General features: G+C 38.5%; 1 protein-coding gene across 1 annotated transcript in view; it reads right to left on the reverse strand.

The window, feature by feature from the left end:
• Positions 1-221: 221 nt before the first annotated feature.
• The window catches only part of LOC146923353 (uncharacterized), a 33930-nt gene continuing 6365 nt past the window's right edge, over positions 222-27786 (reverse strand). The window contains exons 4-6 of the mRNA XM_085711694.1: positions 26325-26517; positions 1146-1291; positions 222-326 (exon numbers count right to left, since the gene is read on the reverse strand). Coding sequence (XP_085567820.1) covers positions 222-326; positions 1146-1291; positions 26325-26517 — 444 coding nt within the window. The remainder of the gene's footprint in view (positions 327-1145; positions 1292-26324; positions 26518-27786) is intronic.

The following is a 27786-nucleotide window of genomic DNA, read 5'->3' on the forward strand; positions in this document are numbered from 1 at the left end:
CCCTCAACATCGTGGCCTTGAGCGCCCTGATGGAATTCACATGTGAGATCCTGTCGGAACCTGGGAGGCAATGGTGTAGGCGGAGGCTTGCCTGGTCTGGTGACACAGGGGCCCTTAGCAAGTAGAGTTGGGAGCAGCTCAGCGTACCGCATTGGTATTGATGGAAAATGAGTCATGGGTCGAGGACCCTGTTGTTGCTGCTGTTGCTGTTGAGCAGGAGGCTATTGTTGTACCTGTTGAGCAATGGCATTAACGGGTGCTGGTGGTTGACCCGGCGGCAGAGGATACTGCTGGTAGAATGGTGCGAAGAAGGGATGTTGAGAGTACTGCATGTGGTGATAAGGTAATTGAGCAACATTAGGAGCAACTGTAGCTGTAGGCTGATGACCATACACCATCCCTACTTCAGATTCTTTCCTCTTGTGGTGGCCATTACCATATTTCTTTGGCGCACTAGTTGAGGACTCACCCTTTTCAAGAACAATGATACCTTCGCTGACAGCCTCCTCTAGACGAGTTCCCATAGTAACCCTGTCAGAAAAGTTATTGGGTGCAGAGACTATCATCTTTTCAATATATTCTTTCTTCAAAGTCTTCAGGAATGTCTGCGTCAGTTCTTCCTCATCTAGTCGAGGAGAAACACAGGCAGCTGCCCCTCTCCATCTCTGAGCATATTCGCGGAAGGTTTCATCTGATTTCTGAGACAAGGATTTAAGAGAATCCCTATTCGGCTTCAAGCGGGTGTTGAACTCATAATGACTTTCAAAAGCAGCGGCGAGTTCCTCAAAAGTATGGATATTGTCCTTGCTTAGACCTGTGTACCAGTCTGCTGCATCGTCTGCCAAACTGTCCTGGAAGCAGTGTATCATCAGAGCATTATTATCCGCGTAGTTGGCCATCTTTCGGACATACCGGATGACATGGTTGTGTGGACAAGAAGTTCCATTGTATTTGTCAAATTCTGGCTTTTTGAACTTCTTAGGAATTTCAAACCGGGATACCAGGCATAGATCACGAGCCTTAGTTGAAACATTGTTTCCACGGTTAGCTTTGACCTCACGGAGCTCTCCAGCTAGCTCTCTTAACTGTTCTCTCATAGCCTCCATTATAGGGTCCTGTCCACGTGGAATGTCAACATCAATTACCTGTCGCACAGTGTGTACAACAGGCTCGGTAACAATGGGAGTCACTTGAGGCATAGAAGTAGGTGTAATGGCAAAAGTTGTTGCAGGAGTAGGTCCTTGATTGGCAACACCAGAGATTCCGGCTGCAGTGTCAGGAGCATAGAAAGCTGAGAGCCCATAAGGACGGCCATTGGGCATAACAAATCGAGCATCAGAAGTTACTGTGGATAGTGGGATTGATGGAACCACTTCAGTAAGGACCGGACCAGATGTGACCGGTTGTTCTTGTGCAGCCATCAGGGTAGACATAGTGTCATGAGCCTTAGCCAAGTCTTCTTTCATAGCAGCCAGTTCGGCACGGAGCTGAGCATTCTCTTCCTCAAAATTAGCCATATTCCTTCTCTTGTACAATCTTGTATGATGAACTCTATCTGGTCGGTAAACTTTGCGAGCACGAGCCACCTTTCAGACTGCGGTGGAGAAACCAGGAGGTAATGAGCACGAGGGAAGTCTTTTGTGACCAATGAATGCATATGATGCATGAGATGTGTTAATGCATATGCAAAAAAGACTCTTTTTATGTTTATCGAAGGGTTTTAGACAAATTAGGAACTTGTAAACATTACTAAACAATTAAAACCAGACAAAACAAACATTACAGAGTCTTACAAGATAATTCCCTTTGAAATACTAAGCCAAGGGATAGACAACATAAACAACTGGAAATAACAACAGGAAACAGAAATCCTCAAGCATAGGAAGTGGAAGCGTCATCTTCAGACTCAGACTCATAGCTGCAGTATCGGGCATAGAAGTTACGGGCACTCCTAGCCCTCTTGGAGTCCCTCATATGCAGCTTATCCTTTTCCTCAATTTCTTCCCTAGCCTTGGCTAACTCCCTCTTCAATGTTAAAACCTCATGAGTCTTCTGCTCATCCTTTCCATCCAAAGTCATAATCAAGTTCTCAGCTTCATAGTATCTAGCCCTCCACTGATGCTTCTCTCGGCTCACCATGGCTAGATGCTCCTGATACATCTCCTGAGTAGGTGATAATAGGGGTAAAGGCATGGTTGGAATAGATGCAGACACATATCTCATGGAAGGGTAAGGCATGCCAATCTCCTCAGCTCGGTTTATCACCCACTGGGTATAAGCCTCGTGAGCAACACCGAATCTCACACCCATGTGTTTCACCTCTTTCTTCCGTAGCTTAGACCAAGCCTCTATGAAATCTTCTCTTATCCCGGTAGGAGCATTAGAGTAGTGAAAGAAGTAAGGAGATGTAGCAAGATTGATGGGCTTCTCTTTCATCAGGAAACCGAATTGTCGCAAGGCGAGCTCCAGGTTATAGTTGATTCCACCCCGGGTACCAAGAAGGGGTACATTAAGAAACTTTCCACCACCGAAGATAATCTCTTTGACTCTAGCTGCGGGAGTGAGCCAAACCACTTCATTAGGAGTGAGAGCCATGATCCTTTGTGAAATAGACCAATTCTCCGAATTGTCATGGAAAGACTTCGGAAGGTGCGAAATAAACCACCTATAGAGAAGAGGCACACAACAGTAAATATACCCACGACCCTTGCCAGAACGATCATGAGTAGCATGGTATGTGTCAGCTAGCAAAGTAGGAACCGTATTCTTGGAGCGAAAGATCATAATAGCATTCATGTCCACGAAGTTGTCAAGGTGTGGAAAGAGAATAAGCCCATAGATGAGTAGTGCAAGAATAGCCTCGAGAGTGTCCTGACAAGTGGTTTGGAGGTTGGCCTTTTCAAGTAAATACCTTGAAGTGAACCCTCGGATGCGAGCCTTGGTGACAAGATTCTTGGAGACATCGGTGGTCTTGAGATAGAGATCCTTAGCAATAACTATAGGCATGGGAGGATGCTCAAGACCCGTGAAAGGTGCTCCTTTCTCTATAGGTAAACCCGTCAGAGAAGAATAAGCCTCTAGAGTAGGTACCAGCTGAAAGTCCGGAAAAGTGAAACACCGATTCTCCCAGTCATAAAATTGCACTAGAGTGTGCACGAGCTTCTCATCCACATTAGTCCGGAGAAGAGTAAGTAAGTCACCATAACGGTGTCGGAAACCAGTCGGATTCTCAACCTTGAGTGCCAAATCTCTCAAACTAGCCAAATCAACTTCCATGAACTTGTAGGACTTAGTCTTCCCCATTCCTACAATGTTTACAAACTCAATTTGTCTAAGCCCTTCGATAAATGCATGGAAAAAAGTTTATGTATGTATGCATGTATGCATGATCACATTTCAAGTACGGAGAAAACATGGAGGGTTGAGTTTCAAAGTCAAGGAGTCGAGGGTGGACACGGTGTCCGATGAAACTAGAGCTTTAGGAAATAGTAACCGGGTTCTAAAAAAAAGTTCCCAAGTCACAACCTCTCCGACGTATATCATGGTGTTACGAGACAATACTCGCTCTATGATTATCCGTGGAAGGTCTAACTTGAGTGTAGTATCGCGTGACGACTAAAACTCGAGACAACATTTGGTTTAGCCTCCGCACAACATCCTAGAAAATGGCCATGGATGGGTTTGGTTATCTACGGTTCATAGCGTCATAGAACAATTAGAAGTAAAGTGCCTAAACGCGACAACACGCGCCGACAACATCACCCCCAAAATGCCTTAGCTATGTGGGATTGATCGCATAATCCAAAACACGAGGCAACCCCCGGAATGAATTGTCGATTATATCCCCCCTAAATCCTAAGTTCACTCTGCCCGGGTGTAGGGCTTTTGATATTCTCACCCCCACACGTTTGCAAGAAAGTAAACATTTATTCATATAAGAAAGAAAGTAAAAGAAGCAAGTAAAAATACAAGCGCAAGCGTAAAAATAAAGACTAGGCGTAACTCTCGAATTTCCCCAGTGAAGTCGCCAGCTGTTTTATCTTGGTTTTCGGGTGTCAAACATTGATTATGTTTGAACCTTTTTAACCTTTGATATCTCATTTTTTCTTGGGAAGGGAAAAAATAAGCAAAACCCTTGAGAATCGAGGTCCGGGAGTTGTTTTCGCTACGGGAAGGTGTTAGGCACCCATAACGACTATAGTATCCTATAGGAACCATCTTCACTTTCTACGCGTGCGCTTTATTTTTAAATATTATTTGAAAACGATATTTACACCTAAAGGTTTACTAAGTGAAGAATTGGAGGGAGAAGAAAGTGTTTGAATTTTTATTTTATTTGAATTGAAGGAATTTTGGTTCCTTGCCTACGTACCTGTTTAAGGGATCAAATCCACCGTAGTTCTCTTCCAAAAAATGTTTTTGTTTTTTGTTGGTTGATTTTAAGTTTGAAAATGAAATTTTGAAGATTAAGAGAGAGAGGCCTCAAGGGCATAAGATTGTGAAATTGTGAGGTTGAATTAGTTATCTTGCAAAAGAAAGTCAAAGTATGGTTAAAATTCATTGAGGTTTGATTAAGAAAATAAAAGAGAAAATCAATGGGGTTTTGGACCCCAAGGTTTATTTAGAAAATGGTTTGGGATGATATTGTTCATACTTATTTGGAAAATGGGTTTTTCTAAGCGTAAGTCCTAAACATTCATCTAAACATGCAATCCTAAACATACATCTAAATATGCAATCCTAAACATACATCTAAAAGAAAATCTATGTGATGTGTGCGCATGTGTCGGTGCTTGTGTCGGTGTACATCATTAGAGTCCATTGTCCTTTACATCATTGACCTAGATACATTCTATGGTCTTGCAAGAATTTTAAAGGCATAAAGTAAAATATTACAAAATTCCTAAGTTTTACATTCTAATTTTTGCATGAAAATTAAAGTGCAAGAAATAAGATGAATGAGGAGATGAAGTATGGGATGCTCATGATGTATGAAACATGAAATGAAATGGTTAGTAGGACAAGGTATAATGGCATGAAAGTTATAAGCAAAGGAACATTAAGCTAAGTAGCAAAGACTTGCAAAAAAAGGTGATTAAACTCTTAGCAAAATATGCCTAAAAATCATCATGATAACAAGACAAATGTGTGACTTATAATTCCCATATCATGACAATGTTCAAAGATTTTCATCACAATCAACAATATGAGAATTATGAGGATACATTCAAATCAAGAATAATGATACATTTCTAGGCATATTTGGCATCTAATTTCACAAACAAATATTCACATGACTTGTAAAACAAGAAATTAATTACACATATTCACATGCAGCAAGAATCACATACAAACAGTAGCTAAACTTCACAAAATTATATGGTATAGGTCACAAACATTTATCAAGAAATTGGAACTAGAACCAAGCAAATTTTCACCAATTTTTAATACAAAACATCACAAAATAGTAAGAAAATTGACACATTATTTTTTCCAAGTTTTAATATGCAAAAATCATCACAAAAATACTACAAAATTATCAAGAAATGTATATGAAATTTTTTTAGAATTTTTAAAAGATTTTTGGACTTAAAAATGTACAAGAAAATCACAAATTTTAACAAAAATAGTAGACAAATTAAAAAAATGCTACACATATTTTTATCAAGATTTGACACATAAAAGTATCACAAAAAGGTTAAGAAAAATATATGGAAAAAACTATGGAATTTTCATGAGAATTTTAAGCATGGCAGGGGGTGTAAGCATCAACACACAGTGTTAAAATAGCAAAAAAAAAGGGGAAAACGAAATTCAGTGACCACAGACCCAAGCTCAAAGGTTTGAGTTGGATCTGGATGATCCAACTGCTTTACAGCCCTCAGATCAACCCAGTTCCTTCTCAAACCCTAGATCCAAGGGTTGAGGGCGCGTGACACATCATAAGCCAAAGAAGGAACACACAAATGCTGGATCTACGCCGTATACATAATCAAGAAGCAGATCGAACGGTCACAAACGACGAAGAGACCGGTTTGGGAGTGAACCAGCCTGGTTCAGATGAACCGGTTTGGTTCACCTCCCTATAAAAGCTGGTGAGCCGGTCTCACCTCATTTTTAACCAATCTTTCTCTTTCTTCTCTCATATCTCTCTCGTTCTCTCTTCTTCTCAACCTAAACCCTAACGGCGCCGTTTGAACAAGAGGAAGGTGATGAACACCTCGTAAGCCTTGTAGGACGACGGAATCGTCGTCTTCTCCGATGAGAACGACAGATTCCGTTCATCCTTTCTCTGTATCTTCTTGAAAATTGAGGCTTAACCGGTGTTCTCACCGTTCGTCACTTCAAACCCTAATCTATCTTATTTTGCATGCTGATGACAAATTTGCACTTAATTTCACAAAATAAACGGTGAATCATTACAGATCTATATCCTAGGGTTTTGGTTTTCGAATCTTTTCGATCTTTCTCGAACTTTTTCGAAAGAACAAGTTTTAAAACTTGTTGATCTATCTTATTTCACCGTTTATTTGTTAATTACGAACCTTCAATGATGATTTCGAACAAAAATGAGAAGAGTTCGCGTGTTTACCTCGTTTTGACTTGGAGATTCGAACGAAAGATCTTGAGATTGCTTCAGATCCTCCTGGTGAGTTTAAACCGAAAATAAATCGGTGTTCTATCTTCTTCCTCTTCTCTGGTTCAAAATTTGCTTTGATTCCCCTTCTTCTCTTCTCCAAATTCTCTGTGATCGCACCGATTTGTCCCCTGGATGATTCGGTGTTGGAATTGCAGAGTTCACAGTTCGATGACGATGATTCGGTGTTTGAACTGTTTTTGGTTACGTAATTGTTGAATTTGAGTTTTATTTGTTGAAATTGATGGGAATTTGTGATAGATTCGTGTGGATTTGTGAGGAATTGAGGTTAATTTGAGCTAGGGTTTATGATTCTGTTACGGTGGTTCTTATGGTGGTTGAGAGTTTGTTACGGTGGCTCTTGTGGTGGTTGAGAGTTTGTTACGGTGGCTGGAGAGAAAATTGTAACACGTGTTTGTTTAGTTGGCAATTGGTGATTGATTCTGATACTGTGATTGATGATGTGGCCTATTTATAGCTGACATGTGTACCACTGGACCAATTTCAATTTGACACCTGTATTTGGACTTGTTTGGCTCGGCTTTGGACTAATTCTGGACTTTGGGCCATTTTGCAATTTTGAGAAGTTAAGGACCAATCTGTAAATTTTGAAAAAAAAGACTAAAAACAAAACTTGACATTAATGGGGACTGAAATGCAATTGACCAAAAAAGAACTAAAAGATAAAAGTTTGACTTGGAGGACCAAAATGCAAATTAGAAAATTTTTTAAAGAAAAAATAGAAAAAAGGACTAAAATGCAAAAACTTAATAAAAATTGAATTTAAAAAAATGTAATTTGGAATAAACGTAAAGTGAAACCAATAAAAGACACAAAATGGACTAAAACGAACCAACTACTTAAATGAGGTACTTTAAAGTAACCTCTCTCTGCCAAAATTTCATGTGAAATGACCAAAATGCCCCTAGGGACTAAAACGACTCAAAATGACTCAGATGCAATTTTAAAGTGGTTTTCTTTTCAGAGAATCAAGGCAAGAGTTTATACAAGCAAATTAAAAGACTCAGAGACAATTTTTAGAAATTAAACAGAGTCTTGACATATGAAAAGACTAAAATGCCCCTAGGGGCTAAATTGACTCAAAATGACTTCAAATGCAATTTTTGAAATGGATTTTGACGTAGAATTAAACAAAAACTTAATCAAACAAATTGAAAAGACTCAAACAAATTTTTGAGGATTAAAATGAGTTTGGACACAGGAAATGACTAAAATACCCTTTTTCATGAATTTTGCAAATAACATTGAAATAAGATGCAGAGAAAGATGCAATTGATCAGAGACAATATCAAATGACTTGAAACACAAGAAAAGAGGAATTGAGCTAGTATTTTTAGGTCCAAAATTAGGGTATAACAAGTACAAGCTGTTCTTTTGATCGAACTTGCTACTTGACTGGGAATAGAGATACAAGACAGGTACAAGCAGTTCTTTGGATCGAACTTGGCACTTGACCGGAAACATAGACATAAAGAAAGATACAAGCTGTTCTTTGGATCGAACTTGTCGCTTGGTTGAAGATACAAACATATAGGAAGATACAAGCTGTTATTTGGATTGAACTTGTCGCTTGATTGAAAATTCAAACAGGTAAGCAGGTACAAACTGTTCTTGGGATCGAACTGGCTATTTGACCTGGAGGCATAGACCAAAAGGATGATATAAGCTGTTCTTTGGATCGAACTCACTGCTTGATTAATATCACAACATGTAAGTTGGTGCAAACTGTTCTTTGGATCGAACTTGTCGTTTGACCGATAACAAAAATAAGCAGGGTACAAACTGTTCTTTGGATCGAACTTGTGGTTTGACCGGAAATGTAGGCATATAAGCAGGTACAAGCTGTTCTTTGGATCGAACTAGCCACTTGACTGATAACAAGATACAAATTGGAAGTTTGATTTGGACAGATATAACTTGAGAGTAAATTGACATTGACTTGACTTGAGAATAGACATGACCATTTTTGTTGGCCCAAGAGCAAATTGAGAATGGATTAACATTGACAAAGACATTGAATTGAGAGTTTGAGATTGAAAGAGAGATTGGAAGTTGAGATTAATCAGAGACATAGACATAGACATTGAATTAGAGAGTTGAAATTGAGTTGGATTGGAGATTGAAATTGAATTGAGTTTGGAAATTGAAATTGAATTGAATTGGAAATTGAAATTGAATTGAATTGGAGATTGAAATTGAATTGAATTGGAAATTGAAATGGAATTTGACATTTGAAATTGGATTGAATTGAAATTGGGATTGGATTGAAAGTTGAGATTGAATTGAGTTTGAAAGTGGAAATTGGATTGAATTGAAATTAAGATTGGATTGAAATTGGAGATTGAGTTGAATTTGAAAGTGGAAACTGAGTTGGGTTGAAGGTTGAGATTGGGAATGCAACATGTATGTATGGTATAACAAGATTATTGAATGTATGAGCACATAAAATGCATGATTATGCATGTATGAATGCTTGAAATGCATGATTGGTTTGTAGTTTGACAGAGAGGTTTCACAGAGACGGACAAAACATTGGAAGATTGGGCACGTAGTGGCTCGTGCTACAACATATTCACATTGAAATCCTTTTTGGAGAGACCGCCGTTGAGAGACGTATCAAAACCATGGCTGAGGGCAATAAAAAACTTGTAGAGGAGGGACCCTTGGAAGATTCTTGGATACAGGTCGCCGTTGTTAGGCGTGTCAGTGCCGGATAAACGTGGGATGCTCGCATCTGTGGTCAATGCTTTTCATTTTTCATTCTTTTCATTCTTTCATTTTTCAATCCCATTTTTGCCTGAACCGCCCTTTCGGGTTTTCGATTCACCGGGGAATAAAGTTCTTTTCATTGCCCCATTTTTGCCTGAATTGCCTTCATAGGTTGTCAATCAGCGGGGTGCTCATTTTTGCCTAAGCCGCCCTTTCGGGTTTTCAACTTAGCGAGCTTTTTATTTCCATTTTTCATTTTCCATTCTGTTTTTTCATTCTTGCCATTGACCACAGATCATCCTGGGGAAAAATCTGCTCGTAACATGTATTGAAATGGACATTGATATACATTTATTCATGCATGTTTCATTGAAATGTACCCTATTGCTCAGGCTTGCTTTCAAAATAGACAGGAAAAGATTTTTCAATTTTCAAAAAATGTTTGTTTCAGACATTGACATCATCAAATAAAAAGAAAATATTTTGTATGTAGCATTGGAAGTAGAAAGAAAATAGAGTTTCAAACAAAAGCACAGGCTCAAATTGATGTAGAAGAGTGGGAGTCAGCCAAAGGCATGACTTCACGGATTTACAAAGCTTGGAAAATGGTAATTTTATTGGTTGGTGGTACATTGAACACGATGACCGCTACATTTCATAGAAATTTCGAATTCACAAGCACAGAAGTTTCTGATGAAGATGATCTTTGGCAGTTGCAGATGCCCCAAGGGGTGATGGTGATTTGCCAGATATAATTACTTGTCTTTTATTGTCAACCTCATTTTTGCATGAACCGCCCTTTCCGGTTTTCGATTCATCGAGGCGCTCATTCTTGCCTGAGTTGCGTACAATCTCAGCGACCTTTTTCATATTCATCATTTTTTTGTCCCTAACTTTTGCCTGGATCGCCCTTTCGGGTTTTCGATCCACCGGGAAGCGCATTTTTGCCTAGGCCGCCCTTTCGGGTTTTCGACCTACCACGCTGTTCTTTTCTTTTTAGACAAAGTATTTCTTGACTATATCGGCATTAACAGGATTTGGAAGTTCGACACCATCCATGTGTGTAAGAATCAAAGCACCACCAGAGAAGGCCTTCTTGACAACATAAGGACCTTCATAGTTAGGTGTCCACTTGCCCCTTGGGTCGGGCTGCTGACTTATCCTTCTTTTCAATACAAGTTCGCCTTCCTTGAATTCTCGAGGTCGGACTTTCTTGTCAAACGCATTTTTCATTCGTACTTGATACAACTGTCCATGAGCCATAGCGTCCATGCGTTTCTCTTCAATCAAATTCAACTGGTCATACCGACTCTGACACCATTCAGCCTCAGTCAATTTTGCTTCCATGATCACTCGAAGAGATGGAATCTCCACTTCTAGAGGGAGAACTGCTTCCATGCCATATACAAGAGAGAAAGGAGTTGCCCCGGTTGAACTGCGCACTGTAGTGCGGTAACCATGCAAGGCAAACGGTAGCATTTCATGCCAGTCTTTGTAAGTAGTGACCATCTTCTGAACAATCTTCTTGATGTTCTTGTTAGCGGCCTCAACTGCACCATTCATCTGAGGTCTATAAGGAGAAGAGTTGTGATGTTCGATTTTGAATTCTTCACATAAAGCTTGCATCATGCTATTGTTCAGATTGGAACCATTGTCAGTGATGATCTTGTTGGGAACACCATATCGGCAAATGATGTTATTCTTGATAAACTTCACTACCACTTGTTTGGTCACATTAGCATAAGAAGCAGCTTCAACCCACTTGGTGAAATAGTCAATCGCCACTAGAATGAAACGATGTCCATTGGAAGCCTTCGGTTCAATTCTTCCGATCATGTCAATGCCCCACATAGAGAAAGGCCATGGGGAAGAAATAACATTGAGAGCATGTGGAGACACATGGATCTTATCAGCATAAATTTGACATTTGTGGCATCTTTTGGCATGTTTGTGGCAGTCCCGCTCCATAGTTATCCAATAATAGCCGGCTCTTAATAACTTTCTTGACATAGTGTGGCCCGAAGCATGGGTCCCGAAGGTACCATCATGTACATCATGCATCAATTTCTCAGCTTCTTGTTCATCAACACATCTCAGCAAAACCATGTCGTAATTTCTCTTGTATAGGATTTCTCCATCCAAAAGGAATCTGCTAGCCCATCTCCTCAAGGTCTTTTTATCCCTGTTGGAAGCACCTAGTGGATATTCGTGATTCTGCAAGAACCGTTTGATGTTGTAATACCAAGGTTTTCCGCTATTCACATCTTCATCAGCCTGATCGGGGATATTTTCAACAATAAACACATGAGCGGGTCTATCAAGACGTTGCACCTTGATTACGGGCACGTTATTCCAGTGGTTCACACGAAACATGGAAGACAGAGTAGCAAGAGCATCAGCCATCTGGTTTTCATCCCGAGGGATGTGGTGCAACTCAACCTTTGTAAAATATGTCAACAGACGTCTTGCATAGTCACGGTAAGGGATCAGCTTCTCATGGTGAGTCTCCAATTCACCCTTTATCTGATTATAACAAGTGCGGAATCTCCATAGATGTCAAGGTGCTTAATTCTCATATCAATGGCTTCTTCAATGCCCAAGATGCATGCTTCATATTCAGCTATGTTGTTTGTACATTCAAAAGTTATTGGAGCAGTGAAAGGAATATGGTGCCCCTGCGGAGTTACAATAATGGCCCCAATCCCTTTACCGTAAGCATTGACAGCACCATCAAATACCAGCCCCCACTTGCTATTGGGATCCGGCCCTTCATTGATCAGTGGTTCTTCACAGTCTTTTGCTTTCAGATACATAATCTCTTCGTCTGGGAAGTCAAACTTAATCGGTTGGTAATCATCAAGGGGTTGACAAGCAAGATGCTCAGCAAGGATGCTTCCTTTGATTGCTTTCTGAGCTTTGTACACAATATCATATTCAGACAACAACATTTGCCAACGTGCAATCTTTCCAGTAACAGCAGGCTTCTCAAAGATGTACTTGATTGGATCCATTCGGGATATCAACCAAGTTGTATGATTCACCATATAATGACGCAGGCGTTTGGCAGTGATGACAGTCAGTCATGCACTATTTTTAGAGTCTTTTTCATGATATTTTTGAGTTCACAAGCAAGTTTAAGCATCAAGAAGAGCAAGAAAAGCAAGAAAATTGGAAGACTTGGAATCCAGGAATCGCGGTACGATTTTCACCATCGTAATACGATTTTTGAAGTCAGAACACACGTTTTTGAAGAAGCCAAATCGCAGTGCGATTCCTCCTGGCGTGGTACGATTGCAAGATGGATCAGGAAGGATTTTTAGGGTTTAAGGCCAAATTGTGGTACGATTATTGGCATCGTGATACGATTTTGGCGTGGCCAGATTTGCCTATTTAAGTTGAAGACAGTCTCAAACATGAGAAAAAGAGCAAAAAGGAGGTGTGAAGAAGCAATGGAATTAATAATTTATATGGGCTTTTGTTTAATCCAAGAAAATAAATAAAAACGTGATGCTTGGGGAGAAAGAAAGAAAACTAGGTTACATTGGCTATATAAGAAGCAAGCCACACAAAGAAAAAGGGATTACGGCTGGTACAACAAATTCACGTAATCAGCTGCTACTTTTGTTTGGAATAAGAAAGGAGGCACTTGGATATGGAGAAAGAACATCAATAATAGCGATTGAAAGAAGATTGAGGAGCAACGCCGACAACGACGGAACTCTATCGGTTTATTTTCTTTACTATGTTGTTTAAGTATTTAATCATGTCCAGCTAATTTTCTTTGATTAGGTCTGAGATGAATCTGATGTAACTCTGTTTGAACCATGTTGTTGTGAAACTCTATTTTAAGTGAATATCAATCTAGTTTTATTCAATTCAATTGTTTTTAATGCTTTTTATATTCTGATCAAATATAAACATGTTTTAGTAAGAATGAATGACTACTGACCATAGCTTTCAACTTAGACCTAATTGAATTGTTCAAATAAACAGGGTTAGTCTAGGAATGGATAATCGTTTATTTGTGATATTAGGTTAACGTTCTTAAAACCTTCAAAGAATATTAGATCACCTAAGGAATTAGGGACTGTAATCTGAGAAGAGGGTCCTAACTCAAGGGATTGATTAGGGCTATTTTAGTTAACCATCGTAAACCTAGAGAAATATTTATGAGAAATAGGTGCAGTGTACCAAACAGGGGAACTCAGAGGATTCAAAAGACCTAATCTCATCTCTCATATATTTTCCAAACAAATCTTTATTTTATGTTATTTAATTTTATTCAATCAAATCAAATCTAAACAAAATAATTTACACATCCTAAATATTTACCTTATTGCTGAATTGAGATTAACACAGTCCTCGTGGGATCGATATTTTTACTACTTCGATAGTATTTGGTACACTTGTCAAACGTCTATCAAGTTTTTGGCGCCGTTGCCGGGGACTGTTAAGTCATTTCAATTTGGCAATTTTGTTTTTATTTAGGATTTTTGTCATTTATATTTTTGTATATATATTTATAAAAAAAATAATATTATGCTCTTTATTTTCCTCTCATACTTTGCTACTGAACATTTTATCCAAGTTTTGCAGCTATGATAGACAGGGTACTCCTCTATGACACAGAAGAGATTGCTAAGTTGCAGTATGAAAAATATATGCTATCTTTTAAGATCAAAATTTTGGACAACAAAATCTCGAGTTGTGGTCATTATGAGGCGAATCAACCAGGTAGTGATGGTGAAGGGAAGAAAGAGATGATCAACATCGATTACAATACTCAACTTCAGAATATTTTAGATGATTTCTTGGTGTCAAATCAAGTTTCATTTGAGAAGTTTGATGTTCAGTGTGGTGATCTTGTTGAGAAAGCACATGAGTCTCAGAGGAAGCTGGTTCAGATGGAGATTGAGTGTCACAAGGTTGTGGTGGAAGAAAATCCAAAAGTAAGGAGTGCTGACATTTTCTCGAAGTATGAACAAACAGGGGTTAAGGAAATCACTCGTGTGCAGATGGTTGCATGTCCTTCTCTAAGGTGGGAGAGCTTAAATTCCAAAGGTTTAACGGTGAGAGCATGGGAGCATCTACTTCTTTGTTACAAATACATGGAATTCCTACCAAACAAGAGGAAGAAGAAGGATGATGTGTTCTTTCTGACATATTTGCCACCCTAACATTGGTTGAAACGTCAAGCTCAATGACGTAAAAGAAAGCGCTTGGTGGGAGGCAACCCATCCTTTTTATTATGTCTTTATTTTCAGTAATTTATTTTTATTGTTGAGTCAGACAATTGTCAGTATATTTGAATAACTCAGTGGTATCCCCCTGTTATGTGATTGAATCTGAACTTGTTTATTATTGATGAATTTGCTTGTTTGTTGACTCTTTACAGTTTAGTAACAAATGTTTGATCAAAGTGATATTCCAAAAGTTCAAAAGGAGGAGTGACTTGGTATTTCAAAGGCGAAGTGTACGGCAGTAAAGATAGGTAGTCACAACTCCCAGAAATCTCAGCCATAAGGTTCATTGCCAAATTTTGTTTTTCAATTTACATATATTAGAATATTCCATGCATCTACATTTCTAGAACTTGCGATTTTTCTCTACTGTTGATTGGTCTTTGTCATTAGCACACTGAGGCAAAAATGCTTGGTCATGTGAGCCTTTTGAAGCCTACCCTGATTTTAATTGTTATATATTATCCATTTCTTAGCCAATTTGAGCCGGTAGGATTAGAACTTTTTGTTCGGTGACAAACTACATTACAAGCCTAGAGACTTTTAGGACTTGTCCCTTAATGTATTTTCTGAGTTAAGGCATTGTAGAATGTTGCTAAAGATTAAGTTTGGGGTTGCTATTGGAATTTGCAACCAATTAAGTTTGGGGTGGGGGTACCAGAGAATAAGAGAACAAAGAATGAAGAATGAACTTTATCAATGAAAAATATACACAAAAATGGTGTATGAAAAAAAAATGAAAAAATGAAAATGAATGATGAAAAGAAAGGGACAAAACATTGAAAATCCGAGTAACTTCAAACTCGATTGTCCCAACTGTTAAAAATATTCTCTAGTACCTTTACATTAATTGTTGTTTCATAAGGTGAATGAATGAAGGATTGAATTTTGTGCTTTAACTTCCGTAGGAATGCCTAACTCAAATTTTGTGTAGCCTACTTATCCAAATATTATCCCACCTTCACCTAAGCCCCGTTATAACCCTTAAAGACCTCAAAGTGTGTATTGACATTGATTTTGATTGACGTTTAGAAACTTTTCAAGCGTATGGTAATATGTAGATTGCATGTCGACTGTGAACCCTATTCACTTTGTTGCGTGGAGTTGTGAATTGGTGGATGCGAACAAGTCAAACTAGCTCATCTTTAGCTAGTAAGGTGTTGAACTTTTGGGTACTATCGCTTGATCAGGTAATTGTTATTTTACTGTCGATTGTCAATATTGCAAGTAGATTCCTTGAGGACAAGGAATGGTTTAAGTTTGGGGTTGTGATGACAGTCAGTCATGCACTATTTTTAGAGTCTTTTTCATGATATTTTTGAGTTCACAAGCAAGTTTAAGCATCAAGAAGAGCAAGAAAAGCAAGAAAATTGGAAGACTTGGAATCCAGGAATCGCGGTACGATTTTCACCATCGTAATACGATTTTTGAAGTCAGAACACACATTTTTGAAGAAGCCAAATCGCAGTGCGATTCCTCCTGGCGTGGTACGATTGCAAGATGGATCTGGAAGGATTTTTAGGGTTTAAGGCCAAATCGTGGTACGATTATTGGCATCGTGATACGATTTTGGCGTGGCCAGATTTGCCTATTTAAGTTGAAGACAGTCTCAAACATGAGAAAAAGAGCAAAAAGGAGATGTGAAGAAGCAATGGAATTAATAATTTATATGGGCTTTTGTTTGATCCAAGAAAATAAATAAAAACGTGATGCTTGGGGAGAAAGAAAGAAAACTAGGTTACATTGGCTATATAAGAAGCAAGCCACACAAAGAAAAAGGGATTACGGCTGGTACAACAAATTCACGTAATCAGCTGCTACTTTTGTTTGGAATAAGAAAGGAGGCACTTGGATATGGAGAAAGAACATCAATAATAGCGATTGAAAGAAGATTGAGGAGCAACGCCGACAACGACGGAACTCTATCGGTTTATTTTCTTTACTATGTTGTTTAAGTATTTAATCATGTCCAGCTAATTTTCTTTGATTAGGTCTGAGATGAATCTGATGTAACTCTGTTTGAACCATGTTGTTGTGAAACTCTATTTTAAGTGAATATCAATCTAGTTTTATTCAATTCAATTGTTTTTAATGCTTTTTATATTCTGATCAAATATAAACATGTTTTAGTAAGAATGAATGACTACTGACCATAGCTTTCAACTTAGACCTAATTGAATTGTTCAAATAAACAGGGTTAGTCTAGGAATGGATAATCGTTTATTTGTGATATTAGGTTAACGTTCTTAAAACCTTCAAAGAATATTAGATCACCTAAGGAATTAGGGACTGTAATCTGAGAAGAGGGTCCTAACTCAAGGGATTGATTAGGGCTATTTTAGTTAACCATCGTAAACCTAGAGAAATATTTATGAGAAATAGGTGCAGTGTACCAAACAGGGGAACTCAGAGGATTCAAAAGACCTAATCTCATCTCTCATATATTTTCCAAACAAATCTTTATTTTATGTTATTTAATTTTATTCAATCAAATCAAATCTAAACAAAATAATTTACACATCCTAAATATTTACCTTATTGCTGAATTGAGATTAACACAGTCCTCGTGGGATCGATATTTTGACTACTTCGATAGTATTTGGTACACTTGTCAAACGTCTATCAAGTTTTTGGCGCCGTTGCCGGGGACTGTTAAGTCATTTCAATTTGGCAATTTTGTTTTTATTTAGGATTTTTGTCATTTATATTTTTGTATATATATTTATAAAAAAAAATAATATTATGCTCTTTATTTTCCTCTCATACTTTGCTACTGAACATTTTATCCAAGTTTTGCAGCTATGATAGACAGGGTACTCCTCTATGACACAGAAGAGATTGCTAAGTTGCAGTATGAAAAATATATGCTATCTTTTAAGATCAAAATTTTGGACAACAAAATCTCGAGTTGTGGTCATTATGAGGCGAATCAACCAGGTAGTGATGGTGAAGGGAAGAAAGAGATGATCAACATCGATTACAATACTCAACTTCAGAATATTTTAGATGATTTCTTGGTGTCAAATCAAGTTTCATTTGAGAAGTTTGATGTTCAGTGTGGTGATCTTGTTGAGAAAGCACATGAGTCTCAGAGGAAGCTGGTTCAGATGGAGATTGAGTGTCACAAGGTTGTGGTGGAAGAAAATCCAAAAGTAAGGAGTGCTGACATTTTCTCGAAGTATGAACAAACAGGGGTTAAGGAAATCACTCGTGTGCAGATGGTTGCATGTCCTTCTCTAAGGTGGGAGAGCTTAAATTCCAAAGGTTTAACGGTGAGAGCATGGGAGCATCTACTTCTTTGTTACAAATACATGGAATTCCTACCAAACAAGAGGAAGAAGAAGGATGATGTGTTCTTTCTGACATATTTGCCACCCTAACATTGGTTGAAACGTCAAGCTCAATGACGTAAAAGAAAGCGCTTGGTGGGAGGCAACCCATCCTTTTTATTATGTCTTTATTTTCAGTAATTTATTTTTATTGTTGAGTTAGACAATTGTCAGTATGTTTGAATAACTCAGTGGTATCCCCCTGTTATGTGATTGAATCTGAACTTGTTTATTATTGATGAATTTGCTTGTTTGTTGACTCTTTACAGTTTAGTAACAAATGTTTGATCAAAGTGATATTCCAAAAGTTCAAAAGGAGGAGTGACTTGGTATTTCAAAGGCGAAGTGTACGGCAGTAAAGATAGGTAGTCACAACTCCCAGAAATCTCAGCCATAAGGTTCATTGCCAAATTTTGTTTTTCAATTTACATATATTAGAATATTCCATGCATCTACATTTCTAGAACTTGCGATTTTTCTCTACTGTTGATTGGTCTTTGTCATTAGCACACTGAGGCAAAAATGCTTGGTCATGTGAGCCTTTTGAAGCCTACCCTGATTTTAATTGTTATATATTATCCATTTCTTAGCCAATTTGAGCCGGTAGGATTAGAACTTTTTGTTCGGTGACAAACTACATTACAAGCCTAGAGACTTTTAGGACTTGTCCCTTAATGTATTTTCTGAGTTAAGGCATTGTAGAATGTTGCTAAAGATTAAGTTTGGGGTTGCTATTGGAATTTGCAACCAATTAAGTTTGGGGTGGGGGTACCAGAGAATAAGAGAACAAAGAATGAAGAATGAACTTTATCAATGAAAAATATACACAAAAATGGTGTATGAAAAAAAAAATGAAAAAATGAAAATGAATGATGAAAAGAAAGGGACAAAACATTGAAAATCCGAGTAACTTCAAACTCGATTGTCCCAACTGTTAAAAATATTCTCTAGTACCTTTACATTAATTGTTGTTTCATAAGGTGAATGAATGAAGGATTGAATTTTGTGCTTTAACTTCCGTAGGAATGCCTAACTCAAATTTTGTGTAGCCTACTTATCCAAATATTATCCCACCTTCACCTAAGCCCCGTTATAACCCTTAAAGACCTCAAAGTGTGTATTGACATTGATTTTGATTGACGTTTAGAAACTTTTCAAGCGTATGGTAATATGTAGATTGCATGTCGACTGTGAACCCTATTCACTTTGTTGCGTGGAGTTGTGAATTGGTGGATGCGAACAAGTCAAACTAGCTCATCTTTAGCTAGTAAGGTGTTGAACTTTTGGGTACTATCGCTTGATCAGGTAATTGTTATTTTACTGTCGATTGTCAATATTGCAAGTAGATTCCTTGAGGACAAGGAATGGTTTAAGTTTGGGGTTGTGATGACAGTCAGTCATGCACTATTTTTAGAGTCTTTTTCATGATATTTTTGAGTTCACAAGCAAGTTTAAGCATCAAGAAGAGCAAGAAAAGCAAGAAAATTGGAAGACTTGGAATCCAGGAATCGCGGTACGATTTTCACCATCGTAATACGATTTTTGAAGTCAGAACACACATTTTTGAAGAAGCCAAATCGCAGTGCGATTCCTCCTGGCGTGGTACGATTGCAAGATGGATCTGGAAGGATTTTTAGGGTTTAAGGCCAAATCGTGGTACGATTATTGGCATCGTGATACGATTTTGGCGTGGCCAGATTTGCCTATTTAAGTTGAAGACAGTCTCAAACATGAGAAAAAGAGCAAAAAGGAGATGTGAAGAAGCAATGGAATTAATAATTTATATGGGCTTTTGTTTGATCCAAGAAAATAAATAAAAACGTGATGCTTGGGGAGAAAGAAAGAAAACTAGGTTACATTGGCTATATAAGAAGCAAGCCACACAAAGAAAAAGGGATTACGGCTGGTACAACAAATTCACGTAATCAGCTGCTACTTTTGTTTGGAATAAGAAAGGAGGCACTTGGATATGGAGAAAGAACATCAATAATATCGATTGAAAGAAGATTGAGGAGCAACGCCGACAACGACGGAACTCTATCGGTTTACTTTCTTTACTATGTTGTTTAAGTATTTAATCATGTCCAGCTAATTTTCTTTGATTAGGTCTGAGATGAATCTGATGTAACTCTGTTTGAACCATGTTGTTGTGAAACTCTATTTTAAGTGAATATCAATCTAGTTTTATTCAATTCAATTGTTTTTAATGCTTTTTATATTCTGATCAAATATAAACATGTTTTAGTAAGAATGAATGACTACTGACCATAGCTTTCAACTTAGACCTAATTGAATTGTTCAAATAAACAGGGTTAGTCTAGGAATGGATAATCGTTTATTTGTGATATTAGGTTAACGTTCTTAAAACCTTCAAAGAATATTAGATCACCTAAGGAATTAGGGACTGTAATCTGAGAAGAGGGTCCTAACTCAAGGGATTGATTAGGGCTATTTTAGTTAACCATCGTAAACCTAGAGAAATATTTATGAGAAATAGGTGCAGTGTACCAAACAGGGGAACTCAGAGGATTCAAAAGACCTAATCTCATCTCTCCTATATTTTCCAAACAAATCTTTATTTTATGTTATTTAATTTTATTCAATCAAATCAAATCTAAACAAAATAATTTACACATCCTAAATATTTACCTTATTGCTGAATTGAGATTAACACAGTCCTCGTGGGATCGATATTTTTACTACTTCGATAGTATTTGGTACACTTGCCAAACGTCTATCAGGCAGCCCAAGCTAAAGCACAACAAGTCTTTTCAAGCATTGTATACCGAGTCTCACAGTCAGTGAACTTCTTGCTCAGATAGTAGATGGCATGTTCTTTCTTTCCAGTCTCGTCTTATTGCCCGAGAACACAACCCACTGAATCATCTAACACTGACAGATACATAATCAAAGGCCTTCCTTTCACTGGCGGGACAAGGATAGGTGGTTCTAACAGGTATTCTTTAATGCTATCAAAAGCTTCCTGACATTCATCATTCCATACAACAGGCTGATTTTTTCTGAGCAATTTGAAAATTGGTCCGCAGATAGTAGTCATGTGAGATATGAATCTTGAAATATAATTCAGGCGTCCGAGGAAACCTCTGACTTGCTTTTCAGTTTGAGGGACTGGCATTTCTCTGATGGCTCGGACTTTGTCAGGATCAACTTCAATGCCTCTTTGACTGACAATGAAGCCTAGCAACTTTCCAGATCTTACACCAAATGTACATTTGTTAGGATTCAACCGCAGCTTGTACTTTCTCAATCTTTCAAACATCTTTTTCAAATACACAACATGTTGCTCTTCATCACTTGATTTCACAATCATGTCATCAACATATACTTCAATCTCTTTGCGAATCATATCATGAAACAGAGTGGTCATACCCCTTTGATAGGTTGCACCAGCATTTATCAAGCCAAACGGCATCACTTTATAACAGAATGTTCCCCATGGAGTAATGAAGGACGTCTTTTCTCTATCTTCAGGTGACATCCGTATCTGGTTGTAGCCGGAGAAACCATCCATAAAGGAGAACACTTTAGACTGGGCAGTACTGTCAACAAGTACATCAATATGAGGCAATGGGAACTTGTCTTTTGGACTGGCCTTATTCAAATCTCTGTAATCAACACACATTCGAACTTTCCCATCTTTCTTTGGTACTGGTACGATGTTGGCAATCCACTCAGGATATTCAGCTGTCATGAGGAAACCTGCATCAATTTGCTTCTGCACCTCAGCCTTGATCTTAAGAGCCATGTCTGGACGAGACCTTCTCAACTTCTGTTTGACAGGAGGGCATTCGGGCCTTGTCGGTATCCGATGCTCCACAATCTTGGGGTCTAGACCCGACATATCTTCATAGGACCATGCGAAGACATCTGGATAATCACGGAGAAGCTGAGTAATCTTCTTTTTCACTTCTGGCTCAAGTGCAATGATAGATGATTGGCAAGTGTACCAATAACTATCGAAGTAGTAAAAATATCGTTCCCACAAGGACTGTTTTTAACTTCAATAATTTAATTGCGTTATATAATTAGGATGTATAAAAGTTATTTTTGGTTTGCCACTAGGCAGTAGATTTGGTTTGATTTTAAGAAATCAAATAAAAAAGTAAAGATTTGATTAAGAAAATAGGAGAGAGATGAGATCAGGTCTTCGAATCCTCTATGTTTCCCCTAATTGGTTACTGCACCTATTATTACTAATGATTCTCTAGTTCCACGATAGTTAACAAATTAGCCCTAATCAATCCCTTGAGTTAGAACCCTCTTTTTAAACTACAGCCCCTAATTCCTTAGGTGGTCTAATAATCATCAAAGGTTTAAGCACGTTAACCTAATATCACTAACAAACGATTATCCATTCCTAGACTAACCATGTTTATTAGAACAATTCAATTAGGTCTAAGTCGAAAGCTATGGTCAGTAGTCATTCGATCTCACAAAATCATGTTTATATTTGATCAGGATATAAAAAGCAGTAAGAACAATTGAATTGAATGAAAACTAGAATATCATTAATAAGTAATAGAGTTTCACAGCAACATATGATCAATTAGGGTTACATAGGTTCATCTCCGACCTAATCTCTAAGAGATTTAGCTACTCATAATTGAGTTTACAAATAGCATAATCAATGAAAGAATTAAAACATACATAAACTGGGTTAGAGATGATGAAATCCTCTCTGCTGCAGCCTTCTGGGTGTTAAAATCGCACTTTCGTTCTCCAAAATCGTAACCCTTGTTCTTCAGATTGAGTGCAGTATTTATAGAAGTCATGGGCCTGACCCGTCAAAATCGCGCCGCGCCATGTATATAGGCGTGCCGCGATTTCCCTCAAACAGGGAGTATGTAATTTTGCTTCAAAAATCGCAGCACGGCTTGAAATTGGCGTGGCGCGATTTCCTTCGAACAGACTTCAACATTTAAGCTTTTTGCACTCCAGAACAGTAGAAATTGCATAAGAACTCTATCAAAATGTCACAATAAGTCCCTAATATTACGTAATGACAGAATGTCATCACAACCCCAAACTTAAACCATTCCTTGTCCTCAAGGAATTTGCTTGCAACAGTGACAAACGACAGTAAAATAATAGTTACCTGACAAAACGATAGTACCCAAAAGTTCATTCTCCTTCTAGCTAAAGATGAGCTAGTTTGACTTGTTCGCATCCACCAATTCACAACTCCACGCAACAATATGAAATAGGGTTCTACCAGTCGACATGCAGGTCTACATATTACCATACGCTTGAAAAGTTTCTAAACATCAATCAAAGTCAATATCATTACACACTTTTGAGGTCTTTAGGGTTATAACGGGGCTTAGGTGAAAGGTGGGATATATTTGGATAAGTAGGCTACACAAAATTTGAGTTAGGCATTCCTACGGAAATTAAAGCACAAAATTCAATCCTTCGATCATTCACCTTGTGGAAATACAATCAATGCAAAGGTACTAGAGAATATTTTTAACATTTAGGGACAATCGAGTTTGAAGTTACTCGGATTTTCAATGTTTTGTCCCTTTTTCATCATTCAATTTCTTTCTTTTTTTTTTTTTTTGATACACCATTTTTATGTGTATATTTTGCATGACAATCTCATATTTCTTTCATTTTTTTGTTCTCTTATTCTCTAGTACCCCCACCCCAAACTTAGTTGGTTGCAAATTCCAATAGCAACCCCAAACTTAATCTTTAGCAACATTCTACAATGCCTTAACTCAGAAATTCATTAAGGGACAAGTCCTAAAAGTCTCTAGGCTTGTAATGTAGTTTGTCACCGAACAAAAAGTTCTAATCCTACCGGCTCACAATTGGTTAAGAAAGGATAAATTTAACAATTTAAAACAGGGTAGGCTTCAAGAAGGCTCACAGGACCAAGCACTTTTGCCTCAGTGTGTAATTGACAAAGACCAATCAATAATAGAGAAACAATGCAAGTTCTAGAAATGTAGTTGCATGGAAAACTAATCTAAATATAAGTAAATTGAAAAACAAATTTGGCAATGAACCTTATGGCTGAGATTTCTGGGAGTATGTGACTACCTAGCAACGCCGTACACTTCGCCTTTGAATCAAGTCACCCCTCCTTTAGAACTTTTGGAATACCGTTTCATCAAACAACTGTTACTAAAAAAGCAGAAAATGCTAATCCATCAGTAGATCAGCCCATGTCTTGATCATCATCCGAGTGTCCAGCCCCCGGTGTCCTCAATCCTTCAAAGATGCCATCCCCTTGATCTTGCTCGGTGGTATTGAAATCATCAGTGATTTCCCTCCTCATGCGCAGCCCATACTCTTCTTGATGTGTAAAATATTGCTCCATGTGCTCACGGGAGCCTCCAAACCTCTCATAAGACCCACGAATCGGACCCATATGCAATTGAGCCTCCGCAGCAAACGCAGCTGAGAACCTAGGACGGTTCACCCACAGCTGGTCCGAAGTCTCATTCATCCAATTAGCTTGCACATGCATGAATTCCTCAAGCTTTGGGTGAAGAGGAGCATAACCCCCTTGGCTACTACTCCCTCCTTGCTCCATTCGTTGTTGCCTTGCTGCCTCCCTCTCTCTCTCCTTCATATAGCCTTCATATTTCTTCACAAACCCATCCATGACCGAGTCGGTGATTGGCTTCATATTGCTTGTGTTGAGATCACTATCATAAGCCGGCACCAACTCTTGCTCACACAACCAATTAATTAAGCTTCCATGTCCCAATTGTGTGGTGTTCCCGGTTGCTAGATCATGAAGACTATTGGCCAAGAGGCGGCCAATATCTATAGGGTGCCCCTTGATGATGGCATAGGCAGCAAGCACCCTCTTGAGGGGAATTTCAGAAGTGCAAGATGCACTCTCAAGAGTCTGGACCACATATGATACCCACGCCTTGGGTATCGGCAGCATCTCCGCATAAGTAAGCATCCAGGACTTTTTCCAAGTCGACCCAGGCCTACACATGGTTGTGATGATCTCATCAAAGGTATCCTCCGTAATGGCAAATCTCTCCCTCCTCAATTTTTCTACCCAACACTCCTCCGGTGCTTGAACATTCAGCCATGCGTTGAGAGCTTCCGGGCTGAAATCAATGTACTTTCCTCGAACAAAAGATTGAAAGGGTGTATCGGACACCCTTGCATTTGCAAAGAATTCGACGATCACCGTTTTGTTGTTTGCCTCGTCGATCATCTCATTCAATCTCGTCCACCCCCTCCTTCTTAATTCAGACTCAAAGAAAGGATATTTCACTAGTTTTGTGAAATCAAACTTCCTCTCCCCTATAACTTCGAAACTCTTCATAGATTGATGGAACTCTTGGGCTTGGTCATTGATGAAATGGATGGCGTTTTTGGGTGGTTCGGATGCGGCACGAGGGCGTTTGGATTTGCTTGTGGATGGTTTGGGGTTGGTAGTTTTCTTTGAGCGGGTGTTTCTTTGGTTTGAGGCCATTTGTGGTTTAGGGAGATGGTGAAAGGGAAGTTTTGTGAAGTTTGGAAAATTTGGGAATGATAGTGGTTGGATGGTGGTTTGGAGTGATGAATTGATGATAGGATTATGGGTAGATGATGTTTAGGAAGTGAAAAAGGAGATGAAGATTAGAAAAATTCGTGAATGGAAGTTGAGGGAAGTTTTGGTAGAGAAAGGTAGGAAGAATGGAATGAAAATGATGATGAACAGTGAAGGATTTATAGGTCTGTTTGGGCAAAATCGCGGCACGCCAAAATGCAAGGCGCGGCGCGATTTTGAGTTGCAACGGTCAATAACGGGCAAATTTTGTAACGGCTAGTAACGGATAGTTCCAACGGCTATTTTTTTTCACATAACAGCCAAAATCGCGCCGCGGTGGATAATGGGCGTGCCGCGATTTTGGTGAAACAGGGGGTCACCTTTGCTGCTTCTGAAAATCGCGCTGCGGCCATATATTGGCGCGGCGCGATTTTGAATGTACAGGGGGGATTCTTTGCTTCCTCAGGCCAAAAATTTTGTTTTTGTTTTTTTTTTTTTTGAAAAATGCCTGAGTTCATTAAATCTTTGAAAAACTTTTGAGGAGAGAATCATGCAAGACATCAGTACCTTGCATGATTTTCTTGGCAAGAGGTATCCTTGAACAAAAATTTTTTTAAACTTCCCTGCCTTGTATTAAAAGAAAAGAAAAATATTTTTGTGTTTTTGTTTTTGAAAGCAATAAAATCATACCTGAAAAATAAATAGTGGGTTGCCTCCCACCCAGCGCTTCTTTACCGTCACTAGCTTGACTGATGACTATCCCTAAGGATCAGTTGATGTGGCTCCCTCTTCATTGTTTGGGAGTCCTCCTTCACGGTACCGTTTCAGCTTTTGTTCCTTACCCTTGAAAGTTCCTTGTGCACCAGACTTCTTTAGGTCCACAGCTTCATCAACAGGCTTGTTTCTTGCCAACCCTTCGTCACAGTACCTCCTAATTATTTCTAAAGTATCAGAGAGAGTTGAAAGCATACACCATTGAAAAGCAGCCGGCCCATTACGCATCCCACAGGGAATCCTCTTATAAGCCAATTTACCACCTGGACCAGTGGTAGTAGTCTTTATTTCATTTTTACCAGTTGTCAATCCCCCATACTTGTTGTCACGGATGTCTCCTGATGATTGTTGTTGCATCTGTTCTTTGCTTACTTCCAGTTGCTTAACACCCTCTATCATTCCAACATCTTTAATCACTTCTTGTTTAACTATAGATTCCACACTTTCCACCTCCTTAGATTGAATAGGTTGAGATTCAAGGGTTTTATCTTCGACTGTTTCTTCCACAACGTCAATCCGGTAACACTTGGGATTCTCATCTTGGTGCTTCATTGCCTCAAAGATATTGAAGACTACCTGCTCCTTATGAAACCTCAACATTAGCTCTCCACGTTCAACATCAATCAAAGCACGACCAGTTGCAAGGAAAGGTCTTCCTAGAATGAGTGGCATGTCTTCATCTTCAGCCATGTCTAGGACCACAAAATCTGCTGGGAACACCAAGTCATTAACCTTGACTAGCACATCTTCAAGTATACCGAAAGGGTAAGAGATTGACCGATCAGCTAAAGTAATGGTCATTCTTGTTGGTTTTGGTTCCCCACACTTAAGCTTCTTCATCATTGAAAGTGGCATCAGATTTACACTTGCTCCCAAGTCACATAAAGCTCTTCCAATGTCTATAGGTCCAATTGAACAAGGGATAGTAAAAGCACCAGGATCCTTCAGCTTAGGTGGCAGCTTCTTTTGAAGAATAGCACTACAATTCTCAGAAAGTGCTATGTTCTCATCATCCTTAGGCTTCCTTCGTTTAGTCAACAAGTCTTTCATGAACTTAGCATACAATGGCATTTGATCAAGAGCTTCACCGAAAGGAATATTCACCTGAAGTTGTGAGAAAAGTTGCATGAACTTCTTGAATTGGCCTTCATCCTTTTCTTTCTTCTTTGAAAGGTGAGGGTATGGAAGCTTCACATATGATGGAATAACCTGTGGTTTGTCTCCATCTTTCAAAATTTGACTCTTCGACTTCCTCAAGATTGAATCTTCATCAATTAACTTCTCACTTTTTTCTCCCTCTATTTTTTTCTTCCTTTCGTTTTCAACTACTCCATGATCATTTTCTTTTTCAACTACACCCTCATCATTTTTTTCAACTACATCATCCTCCTCTACCTCAACTACATCATCAACCTTCTTTGGAGCTTTTGGAACTAAAGGTGTCAAAACCTTTTTGCTCCTCAATTCAATAGCATTACAAGACTCATTCTTAGGGTTATCTTTAGTGTTACCTGAGAATCCGCCTTTACTTTGTTCAGCCAATTGCTTAGC

Source organism: Medicago sativa, chromosome 5, assembly GCF_051527215.1.
Source record: "Medicago sativa cultivar Bolivia chromosome 5, Bolivia_mono, whole genome shotgun sequence".
NCBI classification, from domain to species: Eukaryota; Viridiplantae; Streptophyta; class Magnoliopsida; order Fabales; family Fabaceae; genus Medicago; species Medicago sativa.